Source organism: Schistosoma haematobium, chromosome 7 (assembly GCF_000699445.3).
Source record: "Schistosoma haematobium chromosome 7, whole genome shotgun sequence".
NCBI classification, from domain to species: domain Eukaryota; kingdom Metazoa; phylum Platyhelminthes; class Trematoda; order Strigeidida; family Schistosomatidae; genus Schistosoma; species Schistosoma haematobium.
The window spans coordinates 7,833,332-7,854,068 of NC_067202.1; the positions used below are offsets into that span (position 1 = coordinate 7,833,332).

The 20,737-nt window shown below is 33.8% G+C and overlaps 2 protein-coding genes across 2 annotated transcripts in view; one reads left to right on the forward strand and one right to left on the reverse strand.

Moving 5' to 3' along the window:
- The window catches only part of CRLS1 (cardiolipin synthase), a 46,908-nt gene that overhangs the window by 17,232 nt on the left and 8,939 nt on the right, over window positions 1-20,737 (forward strand). The gene's annotated exons all lie outside the window — the stretch shown is intronic.
- MS3_00009531 (uncharacterized protein) overlaps window positions 1-20,737 on the reverse strand; it is a gene marked incomplete at its 3' end in the record, with an annotated part of 59,546 nt that overhangs the window by 3,120 nt on the left and 35,689 nt on the right. Inside the window, exon 2 of the mRNA XM_035730440.2 lies at window positions 2,190-3,239. Within this exon, the coding sequence (XP_035589387.2) occupies window positions 2,190-3,239 (1,050 nt within the window). The remainder of the gene's footprint in view (window positions 1-2,189; window positions 3,240-20,737) is intronic.

The following is a 20,737-nucleotide window of genomic DNA, read 5'->3' on the forward strand; positions in this document are numbered from 1 at the left end:
TTCTCCATGAAACACTGATATTGATTAAAATTGGTGTTCGTCAAGGTTACCCATTATATATATATCTTACTGGTTATAACCATTTTTGCATCTAACATTAAAGGAGTTGATCCCATGCCAAGAGGTTTACTTGTTAACTTCAAATACACAGATAATATAGTATTTGGTGAACTGACTGACATAATCCAAAGATTGCCTCGATTAACAATATATGCCTGTTTGAGATGTTTTTCTCACTCTAAATGAAAAATCTCCCTTTAGGATTGATCTGCATCAGTACCTAAACCATTTTTGGGGAGTGAATTAGTTGAGTACATCAAAAATTTTATTCACTAAACTCACTTGACTATATCTCAGTTTTCGTTGGGATGGCTTACGAGAGCTACGACAGAGGCCCTAGAGGGGCCGAAGTATCCCATCCACTCAGAACGCAATGGAGATATCTAGAATATCAACATGGTATGCTACTATTGGTTAGTAGCATAACATGCTTCTTTGCGGATTGGTTGAATTATAATGTTGATATAATAAACGCTAATGTCTATAGATACCCATAATTTTCTATACATTTTCATTCTTGTCCAACAAGCACTTTCTCCAGTTTTCTTCTGTCTTCTTATTTGTGACTTGGGTTATAGCATTCTAGTGCTCAAGTTATACGCGGTATATTAAGAATCTAAGCTCCTAGATACAACAGTTTTATTATTGGTATTGTATTATACTGTATTCTATTCCTCACTCTTAATATGTAACTTAAGTCAATGCAATTTTCATCATTTATGTCGTGTTCTTAATTTCTTTTCTATATTTTAACAAGTGTATTTGTAGTCGAATAGTCAAAAACTTTAGTTGTCATAACCATAGATCTAGGTATTAGGTTTAGTTCAATTACACAAAGTACCGTACTTCGATGTGAACAAAAGTTGAAATCACAAAATGGTGCAAAAATGTTTTTCGAAATATTTAGGATCTGATTGGTATGTAAGGGCATTTCATATTTGACATGTATGATTCAAAACACGTTTACTTATTTCCTATTCATTAAAATGCTTAAATTCAATGTTAATTATTGTTTGTTTCATTGAATTTGGAAATTCCAAATATCCTCATACTCCTCCTAGGTCTTACTCATAAGAACTTCATTAGAAGCTAATATCATCTTATTGAAATGCATGAGATGAATTCATAAACGAGCTTTGAAATCGAAACATCTGTTTAATCCTGTATCAAGTAAGGCATGTTTTTGATTGAGATCATGAACCAATTGATGTTAGACTACAATTGAAAACCTGGAAGCACGAGACGTCCATTTCGTCCTATTGTGGGACTCCTCAGCTTTGTGCATCCACGATCTCGCTCGCGTGTATGTTTTAATTACCATTTAGTTTAATTTAGAAACTATATTCAATTCTTTTATCAAATGAAATAAGTTAGGCGTCAGGAAGACATTAATAAACTGGTCAGTCCCACTAGAGGTTAGTTATTACTTGAATAATCAAGGGAAAGCCCCCAAATGCCCTGTTATGGCCGAGAGTGAGGTGGGCATGCCCTTCCTCTCGAAATGCTCTCACACGGCCACGCGTATACAGCCTCTGCCAGGGAAGTCCTACTCACTGCCTTCTCGTGGCGGGAGTGTTGTTTACGAAAATGAGAGGACGAAAAGCGAATGTCCGGTGCTTTAACCGGATTCCAAACCAATGGTGCACATGGGCTCCAGTATCCTGCGGGAACAAATGGCGTATGAACCTATTGTTGGTCACCGGCTTCCATGGGACTGTATCTCCTTACGTTGCTCCACTGCCTTGTGGATCAGACCTTTAGGTCAAAGGCTCAGGGTGTGGCCCCCTAAGAGAACCACCTGCTTCGGCCTGGGCACCCGGGCAGTATCACAGCCCTCACACAAATCGAATGATTTATGTAGAGCATATATAGTTGGTGCCTCATTGTACAAATGTTTATGTGTTTAAATAAATAAAATAAATAAGCAAGTGAATAATTCATTCAACTGAAATACTGACTAGTAACTATGACGTTTCAAAATGAGCATTAGTGGTCTTTAGCTACGAGATATATCTTACTGATAACTTTTCTGGAAAAGAACTTGAAGCACCAACATTCCACTGTTTATTAAACATCTTTCAAATTAGGAAATTATAACCACAAAAAAGAGCAGATGAAATAAGACTTACCCTTTTCAATGGTGATTGTTTAATATTTTCTAAATTTGTTATTATTTCCTCCCACTGAACATTGTTCTCATCTGCATTTACATTTGCATCCTCATCATCATCATCGTCGTCGTCATCGTCTGTTATGACACCCCAACCAGGAAATCTGTCAGATAAACTTAACTTCAGTTTATCTACAGGTTTCTTCTCATTATTTATTAATTTTATTTTATTGTTAGATTCGTTAGTGGATTGGTTATTTTGAGTGTTAGATATTTCGAATTTATTAATTACATTATTATCACCATTAGTAGTAGTATTAGTAGTACTGGTAGTACTAGTCTGTTTATTAACTGGTTCAATAAAAGCAACTCTTGGTTTCAAATTTTTACTTGCCATTTCATTTACTATAACACATTCTGTTGAAGGATTTCTTGAAGTTATTGTAGAATATGATGTTATCATTGTGCCAATCGATTTTTTCATTGATTCATTAGAAGGTACTGTGTTTAATTTTGATTCTATAGTTTGTCGTGATGGTAAAACTACTAATTTATTTGATGATGAACCTTTATCATATGTACTAGGGTAAATATTATCATTACTATTATTTCTCATCTGATTGGTAGTATTAGTAGTAGTATTAATAGTAGTATCTGTAGTAATATACAAGTTGTTGTTGTTGTTGTTGAAACTTCTAGATATATTTTGTAAATTAATGTACTGTGGATCATTTGATGATTTTGATAAATAAGAGTCATTTGATGACTTCTTACTATTAACTGTATTATTTGTGGATTTATAGTTAGAAGATTTATTTGCAATTATCACAGGTTCTTGGATGGATAATAAAGATGGTGAAGAACAACTACTATCTTCCTTAATATTGATTTCTTTTTGTTGAATTAGTGCTGATGGTAATGATTGTTGTTGGTGATGATGTTGAAGCGAGTGATGTTGATGATGACGATGATAATGATTTGTTGAAAGTGGTGGAGGAATACGTACAAACGGGGGTGGTTTGGCACGAATTTGTGAATCCAGTGCAGAAAATGGTAGTTTTACACCAAGCTGAATATTTTAAACATTGGGAAACATTTTTTTTGAGTATCTTTAAAATGATTGTAAGTTTCAAAGAATATACCATCATAATAATGTTAAGTGACCCAAGTAACCATCAGGTTCCTCACTGATTTATGATATCCTTGCTAGCATTAGCATGACAAGTTCATCTACATCTATATAGCAAGTCCATCTGACCAACTAACATTGAGCAAAATACACACAAAGAGATCAGTTAAGTCAGATGAGTAGCTATATTAACTAACCTGTTCAATAAAGTTCTGTCAACAGAAAGCACTTGACAAATATATCATTGGTTGATACTCAGTAAAAAATTTTAACGTCTTAATTTAGACAGGGGTTATTTTCCTTGATAAGTTTACAATATGCATTTTAATACTAGATTATGTACTATAAATGATAACAATGCAAATTTGCATGACATCTACAGAATGTGCTTAATTAAGCAAGGGGTTATAAAACTAATAAACTGACATTAGACGAGATGAATTTTATAAAATAATTGTTTAAATAAAAATATAATCTAAACTATGCTGAGTGAAAGGATATCGAAGATATAGAACTTAAAATAGTGCTAGGTTTGAAACTATCACGAGTTCACTTAATCGGCGAACGAGAACAAGACTCGGTGACCAAGACCAGTAAACCAGCTATTGATGCGTCCCAGCCGCGCTAACTAGAGGGAGAAATCCAGGCTCGGAATATGAAGTATATTCTGCAAACAGCCAGAAACAAGCGATAACAACAAACACAATTCAAAACGTATGTATACAGTGCAAAACTGTCCTTGGGGAGAGTTACTAAATAGCATACTAAAAGACGCAACGGACCAATAGCATTTAAGATATTTCCCAGTGGGGAATACGACATGGAGGTGACATGAGCGCCTTTGGCGCGAAAAAAACAATTTCAAAATTTCTAAATAAAATTACAAAATTAGGTCCTTTCCCAAGTGAATTCCGGGGATCTAACGTCCCCAACATATAGTGAGATTAGTAACTTTCTTCGTATAAAAGTACACCAAGCATATTTTCTCTTATTATATAGAAATCAAAGTTCATTTCGCTAATAACCAAAACTTGAATACGGGAAGACTTTAAAAAGTTGAAATATATCCTGTAAGCAACCCTTATTTCAAGATTCGCATATTTTTCTGTGTATACTGTCCACTAATTCGGAAAACTAGTACAGTAAATTTATTTTCTAAACTGATTATAGTGTCCATAGAATGGTCGCATAACATATCATTATCATTTATCCTATTTATAAATAGTATAATATGATTTGTAGAATATTTTAAGGTTCTTCAGGATGAGACTATAATTTATGGATGACCTTTAAGCGACGCTAAAGAGACCTTGAGAATGTCCGCCTACATTCCACAGCTAAATGAAGGTTATAAACCAGTGTAAGGAATTAGGATTAATATTTACATTTGATGGTTAGGTTTAGGAATCAGATATAGGGTTTTCATCACGAACCGACATCAGCTATAATGACAAAACTCTATTTAACTAAATGATAAATCAATTTCGTGCTAAAATTCAAAATTTGTCATCGTATCTCTGATTGGTTCACCCATAAATTGTAGTATCTACTTCAATAAATATTCGTGATGGAAGTCGACTTTGTATATTACTACTAGATACCAGTAGGTAGGTAGGAAGATACAAGTAAAACAACACCAAGTGAATTTAAACTTCACCCCATTGCACAATCAGGTGACTAACAGAACTCAGTAGCTAAGTGGATAACGCGATGGTGTTTTAAGCGAATGGTACTGGATTAGAGTCCCGGAGTGAACATCAACTCTGGGATGCAGGTACATCCAGTTGACGAGTCCCAAATAGGACGAGACGCGCGTCAAACTGGATTCCACTGCTAATCACTATCCATCTTTGCTTAAAAAGAATATTCTATAGTAGAGTATTTCCATTATGTTATACATATATTCCTTATTACCTATGTAAGAATAGAATGATACTGTTCTATCACATTTGAAATAGGTTTCTTATTGGCTTATTGATTAATTCAGTAGACTTTCAATTACTGAATCTCAAATATAACAAATCTACTTTAATCGCTGAAAAATTCCCATTATATTAAAACACGATTATATGAACGAAGAATATTCTTTTCAATGTATTTCTCATCAGGTACTTAACAATTATAAATTCAAATGAATAATTCATTAAATTAGCCAGATTTAATGTAGAGTACATCATTTGATATATGAATCAAGGATTGTTTGTTATGTAAAGTCAAATCAAATCGTTAATGTTGGGGTTGACTAATATGAAGTTTCACTGATTGAAATCATGAGTCAATTGAAGCTAGACCACCATGGAAAACCTGGAAGCACTGGACGGCCGTTTCATCCTAGTATGGGACTCCTCAGCAGTGCGCATCCACGATCCCGCACCCAACGAGATTCGAACCCAGGATCTATCAGTCTCCCTCCAGGCGCTTAACCAACTAGACCACTAAAGTTGTTGACTCGAATCAGTTTATAAGTGAGATAAATAATGATCACAATAACTGTGAGAGAATAATGGAATAAAAATCAGAAATTACGTAAAATGTGGAATAATATGAATTAGGTCAGATATAGTAGAGTTAGGGGGTTGATGCTGAATAAATTCCTAATAAAGCTTGTCAAGTGTAATAATAATAACGATAAAGATAATGATAATATTGTGGTGCGTGCTACTTATATTGATTTAAGTAGTATATAACGCTAATCAGGAATGTAATGTCTGGCAGCAGAAGATGGGGAAGATCAAGAAAGGAAGAGCGGGAATAGAAAGAAATTAGTATGGAGATGCAAGAACAACGAAGTTCGAGACAATTATTAAACATTTTGCAAATTAAATATTATAGTATGGTTTTTCTATTTTATCAAGTAACTCTGTAATTTTGTGCTAAACATAGAGTGATTGTCCTGACTGGTGTTCTGCTCACTACAATAGGTTGAGTTTGGGACAAAGATGTTCACAGAGCAATAGGGATATATATGTGAATATTTTTAAATTTCAACAAAGTAGCCGAAACTGTTGGTTTCCAGTGACTTTTATAAATAACTTAAATCTAAGAAGAGAACACCTATTCAAGTATCGTATTACTAAACGACTTACTTTTACTGTTTAAGTTAAAGTACGTGAAATACATTTGAGCCTAAAATCAATTCTACTTGTGTGTAATGAAAAAAACACAAAAACTAAAGTAGATACATTTATTCGTATAAATTTATTTCATTAGTATTTTAGAAATTTATTTTCAGAAGGAGGTTTTAGTAATTCATTAGTTGAATTCATGAGTCCATTCTAGTTAGACCACCATAGAAAACCTGGAAGCATTGGACGGTAGTTTCGATCCCACTCACGAGATCGTGCATGAGCATTGTTGAGGAGTCCTATACTTGGATGAGATGAATGTCCAGTACTTTCAGGTTTTTCATAATGGTCTAGCTTTAAATAGATTCATGAATTCAACTATCAGAAATTTATTTGTTTAAATCTATAAGACAATACATTTTTTTTCAAACAAAAAGAAGTATTTCTATCAACAAAACCAGGGACTTTCACTGAAAAAGAAAAACAAACTGTATGTTTAAATAGTCTACTCAAATTTCAATAACTTACTACCTACTACTCACTACACTACACTACTTACTACTAAAATAGATGTTATCAATAAATGAATAACTGAATAATTATTTAAAGAGATTAAAGATTATAAAACATTTTTATCAAACTAATTCCATCTTCTAATGTAATGTCAATATTAACAATAAAGTTGAAAATAAGTTTTCAGAGAAATATTATCATTCTTTAATTCTATATAGGAGATAATTTGATTTACTTAACGACATTAAAGATTATTATGATGTGTGCTATTAATGTCGACAGATATAAGTAGTATGTATCACCAATCGAAAGTGAAATGCCTAATGACAGAAAGAAGATTTAGGAAAAGAGAACGAGAACAAAGAATGTTTGGTATGGAAACGAATGAACAGTGAAGTCTGAGATGATTGATTGATATTTTGCAAATGAAGTGTTTACTGTATGGTTTTCAGATTTTACTAAGTTGTTCTGTAATTTTGTATTCAAATACATTCGATTGTCCACACTTTTGTTCTTGTTCACTACATTATTACTACAAAATACGAGATAACTATTGTGTAGAAGAATGTTTAAACATGATATACGTTTACAGAATAAATGTTCATTCATAATAAACTACAGAATTGTTTAAGCTGTACAATAGTTAATTTATTCTATTCTGAATAGTTTAACGAACTTATAGATTGCTGATATAAAACATTCTTTTTCTTATTAGGTTGAATGATCATTTCCACACTGACACTTAATACCCATCTTAGAATAATGGTATATATATATATATGAAATTAAAGTACTAGTTCCGTGAGGAAATGTGAACAACGAATAACCAAGATGATGTAACAGAAAGATTATAACACTAGATTACGTAACACAAATAATAACAATAGAATTAATAAGTTAGTAACGAATAATAATGCGAATGTAGTAAGGTGGTTAAAACGTTTTTGTTGCATTAATTACCCGATTGCCCAAACTGAAGCGGGTGGATTACTTAGAGGAGCCTTCGACCTAAAGGTCTGATCCACAAGGCAGTGGAGCAACATAAGGAGATGCAGTCTCATAGTAGCCGGTGACCAACGATTAGGTCATACACCACTTGTTCCTTCTGGATCTTGGAGCCCATGTGCACCATTGTTTTGGAATCACGGTTTCCTAACTCCCCTGAGTGGACTCTTTATGTTCACGAACCCGGATAAAGCGCTGGACATTCACTTTTCGTAATTTCGACTTCGTAAACAACACCCGTGGTGAGAGAAGGCAGTAAATAGTGATTTAGTGCTTAAATATTCACTCACAGGACCAAATTTTTTAGGTTAGATCGCCCAATGAATATTTATGGTTGGCTTATGCTGAAAAGTCCCAAACAAGGATAAAACGATCATTCGATACCTCCAGGTTTTCATTAGTGCTCTAATTAAGATTAATTCGTGATTCAAACAATGAAAATTCTACAATCTCAAATCCCCCTGTACTGATATTTCTTGTTATGTATTTATTAAATATTTAATTTACGGCATTTTTGTATTGCCCTGATTGTTTACTTTCACTTAAACCATTAACTGTTGAATAGATATTTTACGATTGATTAGTTTTTGTTAATTAATTGTGGATCCATTGGTTAGTTTTGTATATTAGATGACCTAGTTATGTACAAATTGTAATTATCTATATGTAGTTCATTGTTGTCCTCTAATTGATGTTTATCATTATGCTCGTTTTTTGGCTTATTATGATAAAGAATAGTACAGAATAAATCGACATATTATTTTTATGTTCTGACTGATCATTGGTGATAGGAGAACTAATAAGCATTAGGATGACCAGTTGTTTTTGACGATTATTCGTGTTGTTGGTCAAAGCAAAGTTTGTTGGTTTCAATGGAGTTAAGGTCACTCTATAATTTGATGATCTTATTAAGTGGACGTATGAGGTGAAGGTTGTAATAGTTTCCGACCAAGTAGTCTGCACTTACTGACAATTACCTTGTACCCACTGGTAACTAACTTCAAGGGCTAATTTTCGTAGTTGTAATGAGAAGCAGTGACCAGTGGAGCAGAACCGTGTCGGGTTTGAAGCAGTTACCCACCTAAGACAACGGGTAACGATCACCCATTTTTGTGAATTGACTGATGTTAGACAAAAACACCGTTGGATGACGGCTCAGTAGTCTAGTGGTTAAGCACTTTTGTGGGAGACCAAAGGTCCTGGACTCCATTAACACTTTAGTGGTCGTGGGTGAGCACTGATGAAGAGTTCCATGACAGGACGAAACGACCTTCCAGTGCCTCCAGGTTTTCAATCATAGATTAACTTAGATTGGTTTAAAATTGATATCCTTACTTTGTTCCTGTTTAATCTCTGTAGTACTTTATTTACTTGTAGGTATGTCATAAACCTACCTCATTTACATATACCTGTAAGTTCAAACAAACTCTAGAACATCAAAATGGGTCGTATGTTTTGAAGTACTTTAACTGATAAAAAGGTCATCTGGTTCCAGTTTGAGCCATAAAACTGTTCCCAAATAACTCTTGTACATAATTAAAATTATAAGCAAACTTCAATAAAGGTAATATAAACAGTTAAAAATTCAATCAAAATGAAAACCATTACGAAAAGTCACCTCTTTAAACTTGACTAACGATTTTTACTAATATCAACCAAAAATAATATGGATGTTCGGAGTCAGAGTTTCTGTGATGATACAGTTCATCCAGCTCCTACGAGTATTTCGAAATAAGTATGAAAAGACAGTGTATATTCCATTGTAATCATTAACTTAATACTTTTATGATATATGAGAAAGAAATAATTTGGCACTTATAAGCTAAAATACCGATGTAAAACAGTTATTTCAATCAGACATATTATACATAATAACAAGTCATGTTTTCGTATCCGAGTTGAAAGCGAACGCTGACTACAGCCAATGTACCTTGCTCCACAAGAGCAGGTGAACTGGTAGATACATATGGAGGCGACCAGACGCCGAAGCTTATCTTTTATAGATACAGAAAATAAGCTCCTACTAGTGAACGTTATTCGTAGTTTTGCCGCATTAAATGTTCTTTTAATCGCCATCGTTAGGCGATTTTTTCGATTACGTTAGATGTTCGATCCCCTTTAAGTTCCAGACTTAAAAGTGGTTTTTCTTTGGGACGGAACAACTAGATTTCCTGTCGCAACTACTTTTATTCATATTCTTCTCAATGTAATAGACAAAGCCAGTTACACAATTCTGTGTGTGATTTGATGCAATAGTGAAATGAATGAACATTTAATATCTGAAGAAATATGTTCTATGTTTTAGGTATTTACTTGTAAACGATTCCTTATGAAATATAGTTTGAATCTTTACCCGTAGTTTATTACTAATAATCTGTATATTATTATCCCAGTTGAGTCCGAAAACGACTAACAAAATGAAATAACTTGTTACAACTGATTAGTAACTGAGTAGTGGACAGTGTCTAGTTATTCAAATGTCAATAGAATTCTATTGATCGAGTCTTAATGTGTCCAATAGAGGACAGTAATATTAGTCACTACTCAGTAATAAGTACGTTTTTAATATCTCGGTCTTGATGAATGTTGACTGCACCTCAAACTAATCAATCCTTAAACATGAGGCTATGATATTAATTGACCTGCTTTTAAATTTATCAGTCCCATCAATATTACAGGTAAAGAAAGTTGGCGAGAACTAACTAACATGAAGTCTGGATTTCCTGTCGAGTACTTAACGTCACCCTGCATTGAATCAACTTATTGTCCATCTATTATTTGTAGTTATCTCTTCTATTAACCAGTGTAGTGTATTCCCAGAGAAATATAATAATTATGAATATTATTATTAATTTGAACGATGACTTTCGTAGGTAACTGGAAAGTACCTATCTATATGGATTGTTCAATCAACCAAATACCAGATATTGTATAACAACTCTAAGTCAATCTGTTAACTATTCAGCATAAGGAAACATGATAGTTACTAGTTACATAGATTATAATGTTTCATTGCTCGGAAGCAATTATTCTGATAACCGAGTAGATTCTTTGATTTAATTTTTACCTGTTTTTACTCGAACATTCATTTAGTTGGCCTTTATTAATTCACCTATAAATGCCAATCGTTAAAGACGAAAATGAATCATTAGTAGACCATTGTCAATAACTCAATACGTTTCTACTGAAAACTATAATTTTGATTATTATTACGGCTATCATTATTAAATTCACTAGGTGTTGTTTTACTTGCATCTTCCTATTGTTATTTAGGACTGCAAATGATTGCTTGTTGACATATGTGCATCCTGTGCGGATTGCTTCGATATACGCTTAAATCACAAGCTTTTTAAGCAAAGATGAATAGTAGCTGTCAGTGGAATCCAGTTTGACACGCATTTCGTTCTATTTGGGACTAGTCAACTGGATGTAACTGCATCCCAGAATTGATGTTCACTCCGCGACTCGAACCCAGTATCGTTCGTTTCAAACACCATCGCGTTATCCACTTAGCTACTGAGTCCTGATAGTCACCTGTTTGTGCAATGGGGTGTTATTTTACTTGTATCTTCCCATTGTAACTCACCGATGACAATGGTGGGCGGTGGTGCAACTTCGTCGATTGGTTGAAGTTAGACATTAACACTTTTGGATTCTGGCTCAGTGGTCTACAGGTCAAGTGTCCGCATGCGAGACCAACAGGCCCTGGGTTCGTATCTCGCGAGGCGAGATCGTGGATACGCACTGCTATGGAGTCCCACATTAGGACAAAACGTCTAGTGCTTCTAGGTTTTTTATGGTGGTCTAGCTTCAATTGACTCATGAATTCAACTATTCAATGTATGTTAACTTAAAAAGTTTAAGATAGAGTAAAATATTCGCCAATCGCTTTTTTTCATTTTGATGACCCATCGATTGATGTTAGTTTGTGAGGTAAACTAATTTTAGTAGCAGTACTCTGAATTTAAGATATTTACAAATGTTGTTCTCTCTTAATTTTTTGGGGGAGGGGGCGCTTATAGAGATTTTTTGAATTTCACAGTGAGCATCATAGACTGATCTCAGTTAATCAACCACTGTTAGATAGCTAGGTGGTAGCGTTTAATATATGTAGCATGAAAACTACTACTCGATTCCTTCAAGGGACACCAGTCCCCTGAAGATTTCATGCGTACCATACTGATGAGTGCCGACTAACATTAAATCTACGTTCAGGGTCTTATATTGACTAAATAGAACTATCCAAGACTGAACATCAGTTTATTATTAATGTAAGTGTTAAATGACAAAATCTGTTTAGTTGCGATAACCTTTCGTAGACTCCATGGATTACATTAATAATAATAATGAATAGCTTGTTTCGATAGACACTTTTATGTTTTAAACAAATTTGTATCCAGATGTTTTTTTTGAATTGGGCATAAAATTAAGCTTCGTATTCGTTGGTCTTCTTACATCTCTACTCACCAAGACGTGATCCTACCAATAGGTAACGAACTAACCACCTTAGTCTTGACCAATGATAAATTGATTTACAACACTTAGCCTTGAGTAATGATCAAAATAATTCTTTCTCTACCTCAATATCCAATCCAAAATAGGAAAGCAGCAAGTAGACAGCCACCTTATCCATATATTTCAAACAGGAATTAACAGATTGAAGCACACAACATAAAGGAAATCATCGCTTATACACAAACAAATCAAAAATCATAGGAAAATAATCAGAATATTCAAATAAAGAAGCAAGAAAATTAAAAATAATTGAGAAATACCCAAAGCCAACTATTTAATAATTCCGTATTCCGCATGATAACAGTAGTTTACCATTTTATCAATATCACAAAACACTAAACATCATTAGAATTCCCCCCCCATTATTACGTAAATTATTGTCTTTTAAAACAAGATAACACAGAATATTGTTTAATCTTCTAATCCGTGTCAGGTAGAAACAGGTGTCTACCTCAGTACAATGGAAGATGACCGCGCACAATTTCATGGATTGGTTGAAGTTAGACATTAACACCATTGGATGCCGGCTCAGTGGTCTAGTTGGTTAAGCGCCTGGCGCGAGACTGATAGGTTCTGGGTTAGAATCTCGCGGGGTGAGGGATCGTGGATGCGCACTGTTGAGGAGTCCCATACACTAGGATGAAACGGCTGTCCAGTGCTTCCAGGTTTTCAATGGTAGTCTAACATCAATCGGTTCATGATCTGAATAAAGAAATATGTATGCGCTTAAAGCTCATTTATATTTTCTAACATCTATCCATCCATCCAAAAGATTAGTTTAACAAATATGGATAGTGGCTAACAGTGGAATATAGGAGGCGCGTTTCATCCCATTTGGGACTCGTCAGCTGGATGTAACTGCATCCCAGAGTTGATGTTCACTCCGCGACTCGAACCCAGTATCGTTCACTTCAAACACCATCGCGTTATCCTCTTAGCTACTGAGTTCTGATAGTCACCTGTTTGTGCAATGGGGTGAAGTTTAAATTCGCTTGTATCTTCCTATTGTTATTTAGGACTGTAATTGATCAGTGTCATGTTAGCATATGTGCATCCTGTGCGGATCGTCTCGATATAGCCTTAAGTCACAAGTTTTTTTAAGACTGATTAAATGCAATCCCAAATAAAAACCAGAAGATACAAGTAGAACAACAAGTGAGCTATTTCAACAGTTCAATTAAAATAATAATTAAAAAACAACATTTCATTAAGTAAAACGTAACATGCTTCATTTCTACTTCTAAGAAGCATTGAATTGTGTATAATAACAATTCTATCATTGTTTACAAAAGGAAATTATACTAAGTTGATGAAATGATTGATTACCAGTAAAACTATCTGTTCAATGTTATTAATAGAACAACTTTTGTTTATTTACTTGTTCTACTATATGTGTATTTAAATGAAAGCGGTATATTTAAACAATTAATAAATAACTGATCAATTGAAAGACAATTAAATTACCGCCTTTATCGATTGTACTTCTATTTTATATGCATGTTTGTTTGTTTGTTATTTAAGGACATAAACATGGGAATAAGCAATTTTTTGTGGATTAGTTGAAGTTAGACATCAATACTAATGAATGCCGGCTCACTGGCCTAATGGTTAAGCGATCGCGCGCGAGACTGATAGGTCTTGGGTTTGAATCTCGCGCGGCGAGATCGTGGATGAGTACTGCCATGTAGGAGTCACACAATAGGACGAAACGGCCGTCCAACGCTTCCAGGTTTTCCATAGTGATCTAGTTTTAATTGACTAATGATCTCAATTAATAAAACTGCTATAATATCCACAAAACTCCTTCTGAATTTTTATATGTTTAACAGAAGAAAAAAAATGTTAAGTATATTAAATAAAAAGGTTTGTTAAGCTTTGAACTCAATGTAAAACTAATCATTTCTGATTTCGAACTACTATTGCTATGAGCAAAGAATTCGAATGTGGGAGATTACAGAGTGCTTTCAAAAATTTGTTAACCATACGTTAAACATACAATTTGCACAACCTCCATTAGCTGTTCTTCATATACTTCATGATCTTTCAGTTCTTTTGTTATTGTAATTACTTTCCATTTACATTCCTGTTCTGTTCCATTCGACTTTCTCAACATTCTACTGGTATGCATTCTTCTTTAAAATGATGTTACCTGTTACTTATATCTGCAAATATAAGTAGTATACATCATACTATTCATTATTTTACAACATTCAAACTCTAATTGTATAGAAAAAACGATAAATTTTGATAGTCGATGACTTAAGTAAACCGCTATTTCATTTTTTTTTAAATATTTATCTCAATCAAACATATTTAATTAATTTTGCTTTTGAATTATCTACTGTGATAAATGGTTGACAAAACTATCCGTCAGTAACAAATAATGAGATGGTGGAGATTTGTAGCTCAGGTGGATAATTTTGATGGAGTTTTGTTCTCTGAGCTGATAGAAGTTTGTGCTGATGATGTCGTTCAGTAGAACGATGAAAGCTCCACGATCAAACCATCCAGCTCAGAGAACAAAACTCCATCAAAAAAACGTAACAAATAATGTATGTTATCTTCCAGTTAATTGTTTCAGAGTAAAATACAACTGGATCTTGATTAATAAAAAGTCTGTATACTTATTTGTATATAAAAAAACTAACTATTAAGATCAGGTATGCATTTCATCATTTTTATGTTTATATTAACTTACTATTAGGACCAGATGGGTTTTCTGAATATTATAGTAATTTCAGTGGTTAAGATCATAAGTCATTTGAAGCTAGACCACCATGGAAAACTTGGAAGCACTGGACGGCTGTTTCGTCCTACTGTGGAACTCCTCAGTGGTCTAGTGGTTAAGTGCTCGCGCGCGAAACCAGCAGGTCCTGGGTTCGAAACTCGCAGGTGGCGAGGTCTTCGATGCGCACTGCTGAGGAGTCCCACAATTGGACAAAACGGCCGCCCAGTGCTTCCAAGATTTCCATGGTGGTCTAGCTTCAACTGACTCATGATCTTAACCATTGAAATTACTATTAAAAGTCTTAACTTTAAACTCTTATCCAAAAACAATTACACCCTTAAAGCAAGTTTATATTTATTGTTGAGTATTGAAACAAAACATTTGATTATTAATAGTATAAGATATTTGAAGAGATTATTCATTATGTAGGTTATTTAGGAGACTGACTCTGATTAGATAAACAATGAAACGTGAACAGTAATGAACTTCTGTTTTTGTCCTATATAACGATTTCTTATCAATGCATATTCTGGATCCCACTAGAGATTGGATACAGAACAATCAACTCTTGTGGTAAACGATAAACCATTGTCATAGCACTTAATGTTTTTTTTAAATTTCTAACATCAGTTAATTCATGATATTGGTCAAGAGTATAATTTATGGACGAACCAATCACGTATAAGATAACAGATCTCAAATTTTGGCACGAAATTCACTCATCCATTTGACTAAATAAAGTTTTGGCATTTTAGTTGATGTCAGTTTGTGATGTAAACCCTTAATCTATTTCCCAACCCTAAATATCAACTGTAGATCATCATTCTAATTCTTCACACTGGCTTATAACCCTCATTTAGCCTTAGAAAGCAGGTGAACATTTTCAAGGTGAGTTTTTTTTGTCGCTTAATGATCTTCCATAAATTATAGTCTCATCGCTTTACGACTACAGTTGTGGATTAATACAATTATCAAATTTGAGACAAATATAAATGATTGCAATAAATAATTGATTTACAATATCGGGTGAGACTATAATTCCTTGATATCTGTCTCATATACGATACTTGTCATAATCTATGACTGTTGTTTTAAGGCTAAATTTACTTATAAAGTTTATAAAAGATTTAAAAACTATCTACAGATTAGCTATATACTATCTAATTTGCCAATTCTAAATTAATTGACAGAATTCATTAAATAGTTATAACGTAAGACAATTGTGTAAAGTTATAGCCACATATTGATGGCTTAATTACATTTAATGAGTACAGTTTTGTCTTGCTCTATCAATTCATTGTTTCCGAAAAAAATCAACATTTTATGGGCAATAAATTTGAACAGAAAAGCAATCTCGTAGTTAATATTTTGACTAGAAACAAACATAATCACATTTTTTCTAAGAATTCCAAAACAGTTGACATTATGAGTCAATTGAAGCTAGACCACCATGGAAAACCTGGAAGCACTAGACGGCCGTTTCGTTCTATTGTGGGACTCTTTAGCAATGTGCATCCACGAGCTGGCATGCAGGACACGAACCCAAGAATCGTCGGTCTGTCGCGTGAACGCTTAACTTCCAGACCACTGAGCCGGAATCCATTAGTGTTAATGTATAAATTCAATCAACTAGACTTCCCTTCATTTCCTTAAATACTCAAGTTAACCCACGAGGAGAAGCATAGGCCACCCATCAGGTTTATCCAACGAACTCTGTCTTCAGCTCGCCTTCCCAATTATTTACAGTTGTTATTCATTCTTCCGATTCCGAGATCAATGTGTTCCTTGGTTTTTCACTTTTTCCTTTTCCTTCAAGATTCCAAATTAGCACTTGCCTCATGATGCAGTCTGATGATTTTCACAATGTATGTCCTATCCACCACTCCTATTGTTCTTCCATAATTTTCTTTTCAGATGGAAGTTGATTCGTTTTCTCTCACAGTAGGCTGTTACTATCCGGTCAACGGACACTTAGTATCTTGTGTAGACAGTTATTTATAAATAATTGTACCTTATTGATGATGTTGTGGTAGTTCCCGAAGTTTTGGCTCCATACAGCAGAACTATCTTGACGTTCGTATTGAAGATTCGGACTTTGATATTGGTTGGTGGTTGTTTTGAGTTCTGTATATTGTTCAACTGTAGAAATGCCGCCCTTGCTCTGCTAAACCTCGCCTTCACATTTGCATCCGATCCTCTTTGTTTATAGATTATGCTGCCCAGTTATCTCATTTGAACACTTATTCAAAAATAAAACTCAATGATTTATTCCAAATAAATAGAAGAGCACATTCGCTTACTTCAAACATTTGTCGTTTAAGAACATAATACTAATTATCATTAACAAATTTGTAGAAGAGAGAGTCAGTCTATTAAATTTTACTGATATAACGTTCTATACTTTTGAAACACACAATTTTCTTGACATAGCACATTATTTAACGCAGTTTCTATTTTATTAATAAAACAGAAAGTTAATAAGATACTAAGATGAACTGTCAGACGTCTTTGAATATATGAATTTGTAATCTAATGAGGAATCAATTGAAATCCACTAGTGGCTAACTACCTTATTCTCAACAGTGTTGAAGTCCTCACTGAAATTTACTTAATTAATAGCCAATTTATTACATAATATTATTATTGAAATATTGTATTCTAATAAAGTATTCTTAATCGTCCGGATCATGACGACGTCAACATCTGGGAAGAAACATGGAATATAGTGGACAGCTAGGATGCAGCTGGACGATGTAGACGTCGCAGATGATCTGGCTCTTCTATCGCACACGCAACAACAAATGCAGGATAAAACGACCAATATAGCAGCAGCAGCAGTAGGTCTCAACATTCACAAAGGGAAATTCAAGATTCTCCGATACAACACAACATGCACTAATCGGATCAAACTTGACGGAGCAGCTTTAGAAGTTGTACAAACCTTTACATATTTAGGCAGGATCATTGATGAGCATGGTGGATCTGATGCAGATGTGAAAGCGCAGATCGGTAAAGCAAGAGCAGTATATTTACAACTGAAGGCCATCTGAAACTCAAAACAACTGTCAACCAACACCAAGGTCAGGATTTTCAATACAAACGTCAAGATAGTTCTACTGTATGGAGCAGTAACTTGGAGAACTACGAAAGCCAACATCCAGAAGATACAATTATTTCTTAACAGTTGTCTACGCAAAATACTTCGGATGCGTTGGCCAAACACTATCAGAACAACCTACTGTGGGAGAGGACAAACCAGATTTTAGCAGAGGAAGAAATCAGAAAGAAGCGCTGGAAGTTGATAGGACACACATTGAGGCAAGCACCGAACTGCATCACAAGACAAGCTCTCACATGAAATCCTCAAGGCCAAAGGAGAAGAGGAAAACGAAAGAACACATTACTCCGGGAAATGGAAATAGACATGAGAAAAATGAATAAGAATTGGATGGAATTAGAAAAGAAGGCCCAAGACAGAGTGGGTTGGAGAATGCTGATCGGAGGCCTATACTCCATTAGGAGTAACAGGCGTAAGTATGTAAGTCAGTACATAGTTAAGAGTTCCTACATCATAAACACAATCTCATGAAATACATACTACTAAGGATATATAAACTAGAATTTATTACAGTTATCAAATTGAAATTCATTAATCATAAGTGAGAAATTTACTTAAAATTTTATACAAATAGAGTACACTATGAATAATTAATTATCTACTAGTTAAAAATATTGTTTTTTTCAAAAGAAAATGTGTAATTATATCAAAGAAAGAATGTTTACTACTTAATTCACTTATACTATTCATTGTTGTAAAGCAATAAAAAGCTAATTACTTATAAACTAATATAATTAATATATCAATGTATTACTTACTCTCTTTCTATCTCTCCTTTTCTCCCCCTCTCTCTCCTTCCCTCTTTCTCTTGCTCTCCCTTTCTCTTGCTCTCTCCTTTGCTCTCTCTTTCTCTACTCTGGAAACTTTAATTTAAGTCTATTTGAGAACTTAATACTAACAAGATTAATTTATTCACCTTTTTTTTCTAATTGAGGTGTATATCTAAACTGATAAATTTCCGCATAGACAATTATATAAACATGTACGTAGGGAAACATATACTATACACTATATATATATCAACATAATTGTGTGGTTAAATTACAATGTACATATTATACTAATGTTCTGAATTAAATATCCTTTACTTTGCCCTAGTTAAATGCACATCAAGATTAAATGAATAAAGAGAGATAAGCGGTCAACAATAATAAATTTCTTTAATATATATGTATATATATAAATTTAATTTTTCCGTAAAAATTTAATTAACAACCTTTTTACTTTCTTTGTTGATTGCCTTGTTGATGTGGGTTTTTCCAAAGTTTAATTATCTTTTTCTTTTCCTTTGTTATGGGATTTTTTTTCCTCAAAAAACAATCTGAAATTGAGGCCCATCTCCCTACAAAAAAAGTTTTTTATCAATATAGATGTAGCTTTGGAAACCTTGACAACTACTTATCAACAGTGTCATGACAACCAACTAATGGACTTAGTTGACCAATTAGATAATAGTAAAATAAGTTATTTTTTTAAAAGGTTGTTTCGTGTCAGGAAATTTTTTTTTTATGCAAGAGTTTATTTTCCTTACTTTTCATTTTTTTAAATTTATCTCTTCTACTCTCTCTCTCTCTCCGTCTATCTCTCGCTCTTCCTATTCCCCTCTTAAACAGACAAACTATTTCTCTCTCTCTCTCTCGCTCTCTTACTTTACATTTCTCACTATTTCTCAACTAATTTTCTTTCCTTTTTCTTTTGTTCATAAGTATTTATTCACTCGATTTACTTTCATTATTTTCATATTCCCCCAAAAGAAAATAAAGAAATAAATAAAAAGAACTGTGAATAAATAAACATGTAAACAAATAAATGGATGAATAAGTCGATCGAATGATGAAGAAGAAGAAGAAGGAGAAGGAGAAGAAGAAGAGAAAGAAGAATCAACAAAGTGTTCATTAAACACGGAATACTTGTTTTTCGTTTCTTATTATGCTAAAATGTCTCTTTTCATATTTTGTTGGTTTCGTTGTTGTTGTTATTCTTAGATTTTAAAAGAATGTTTCATATTCAATTCTATTTCATTTATTAAACACTAGATTTACCTCAGTTTTAACAAGAGATAATGATTCTGACTTCTATACTGTGCTATATATTTTTTGAAACTAGACATTTATGTAAATGAACAAACATATAACACATAGATACAGATAAAGGAACTCAATATGATTTGTATGTATGAAGATGCATAAATGTATACAAGTATATATACTTTTAGATAAAAGATTGTCCGGTGAGACTATAATTTATGGACGACCTTGAAGCAACTTTGAACTAACCTTGAGAATAGACACCCCAAATACCCTGGTACGGCCGAGAGTGGGGAGAGTCCGCTCTCCCTCTCGAAATGCTCTCACATGGCCACGCGTATATAGCCTCTGCCAGGGAAGTCCTACTCACTGCCTTCTCGTGGCGGGAGTGTTGTTTACGAAAATGAGAGGACGAAAAGCGAATGTCCGGTGCTTTAACCGGATTCCAAACCAATGGTGCACATGGG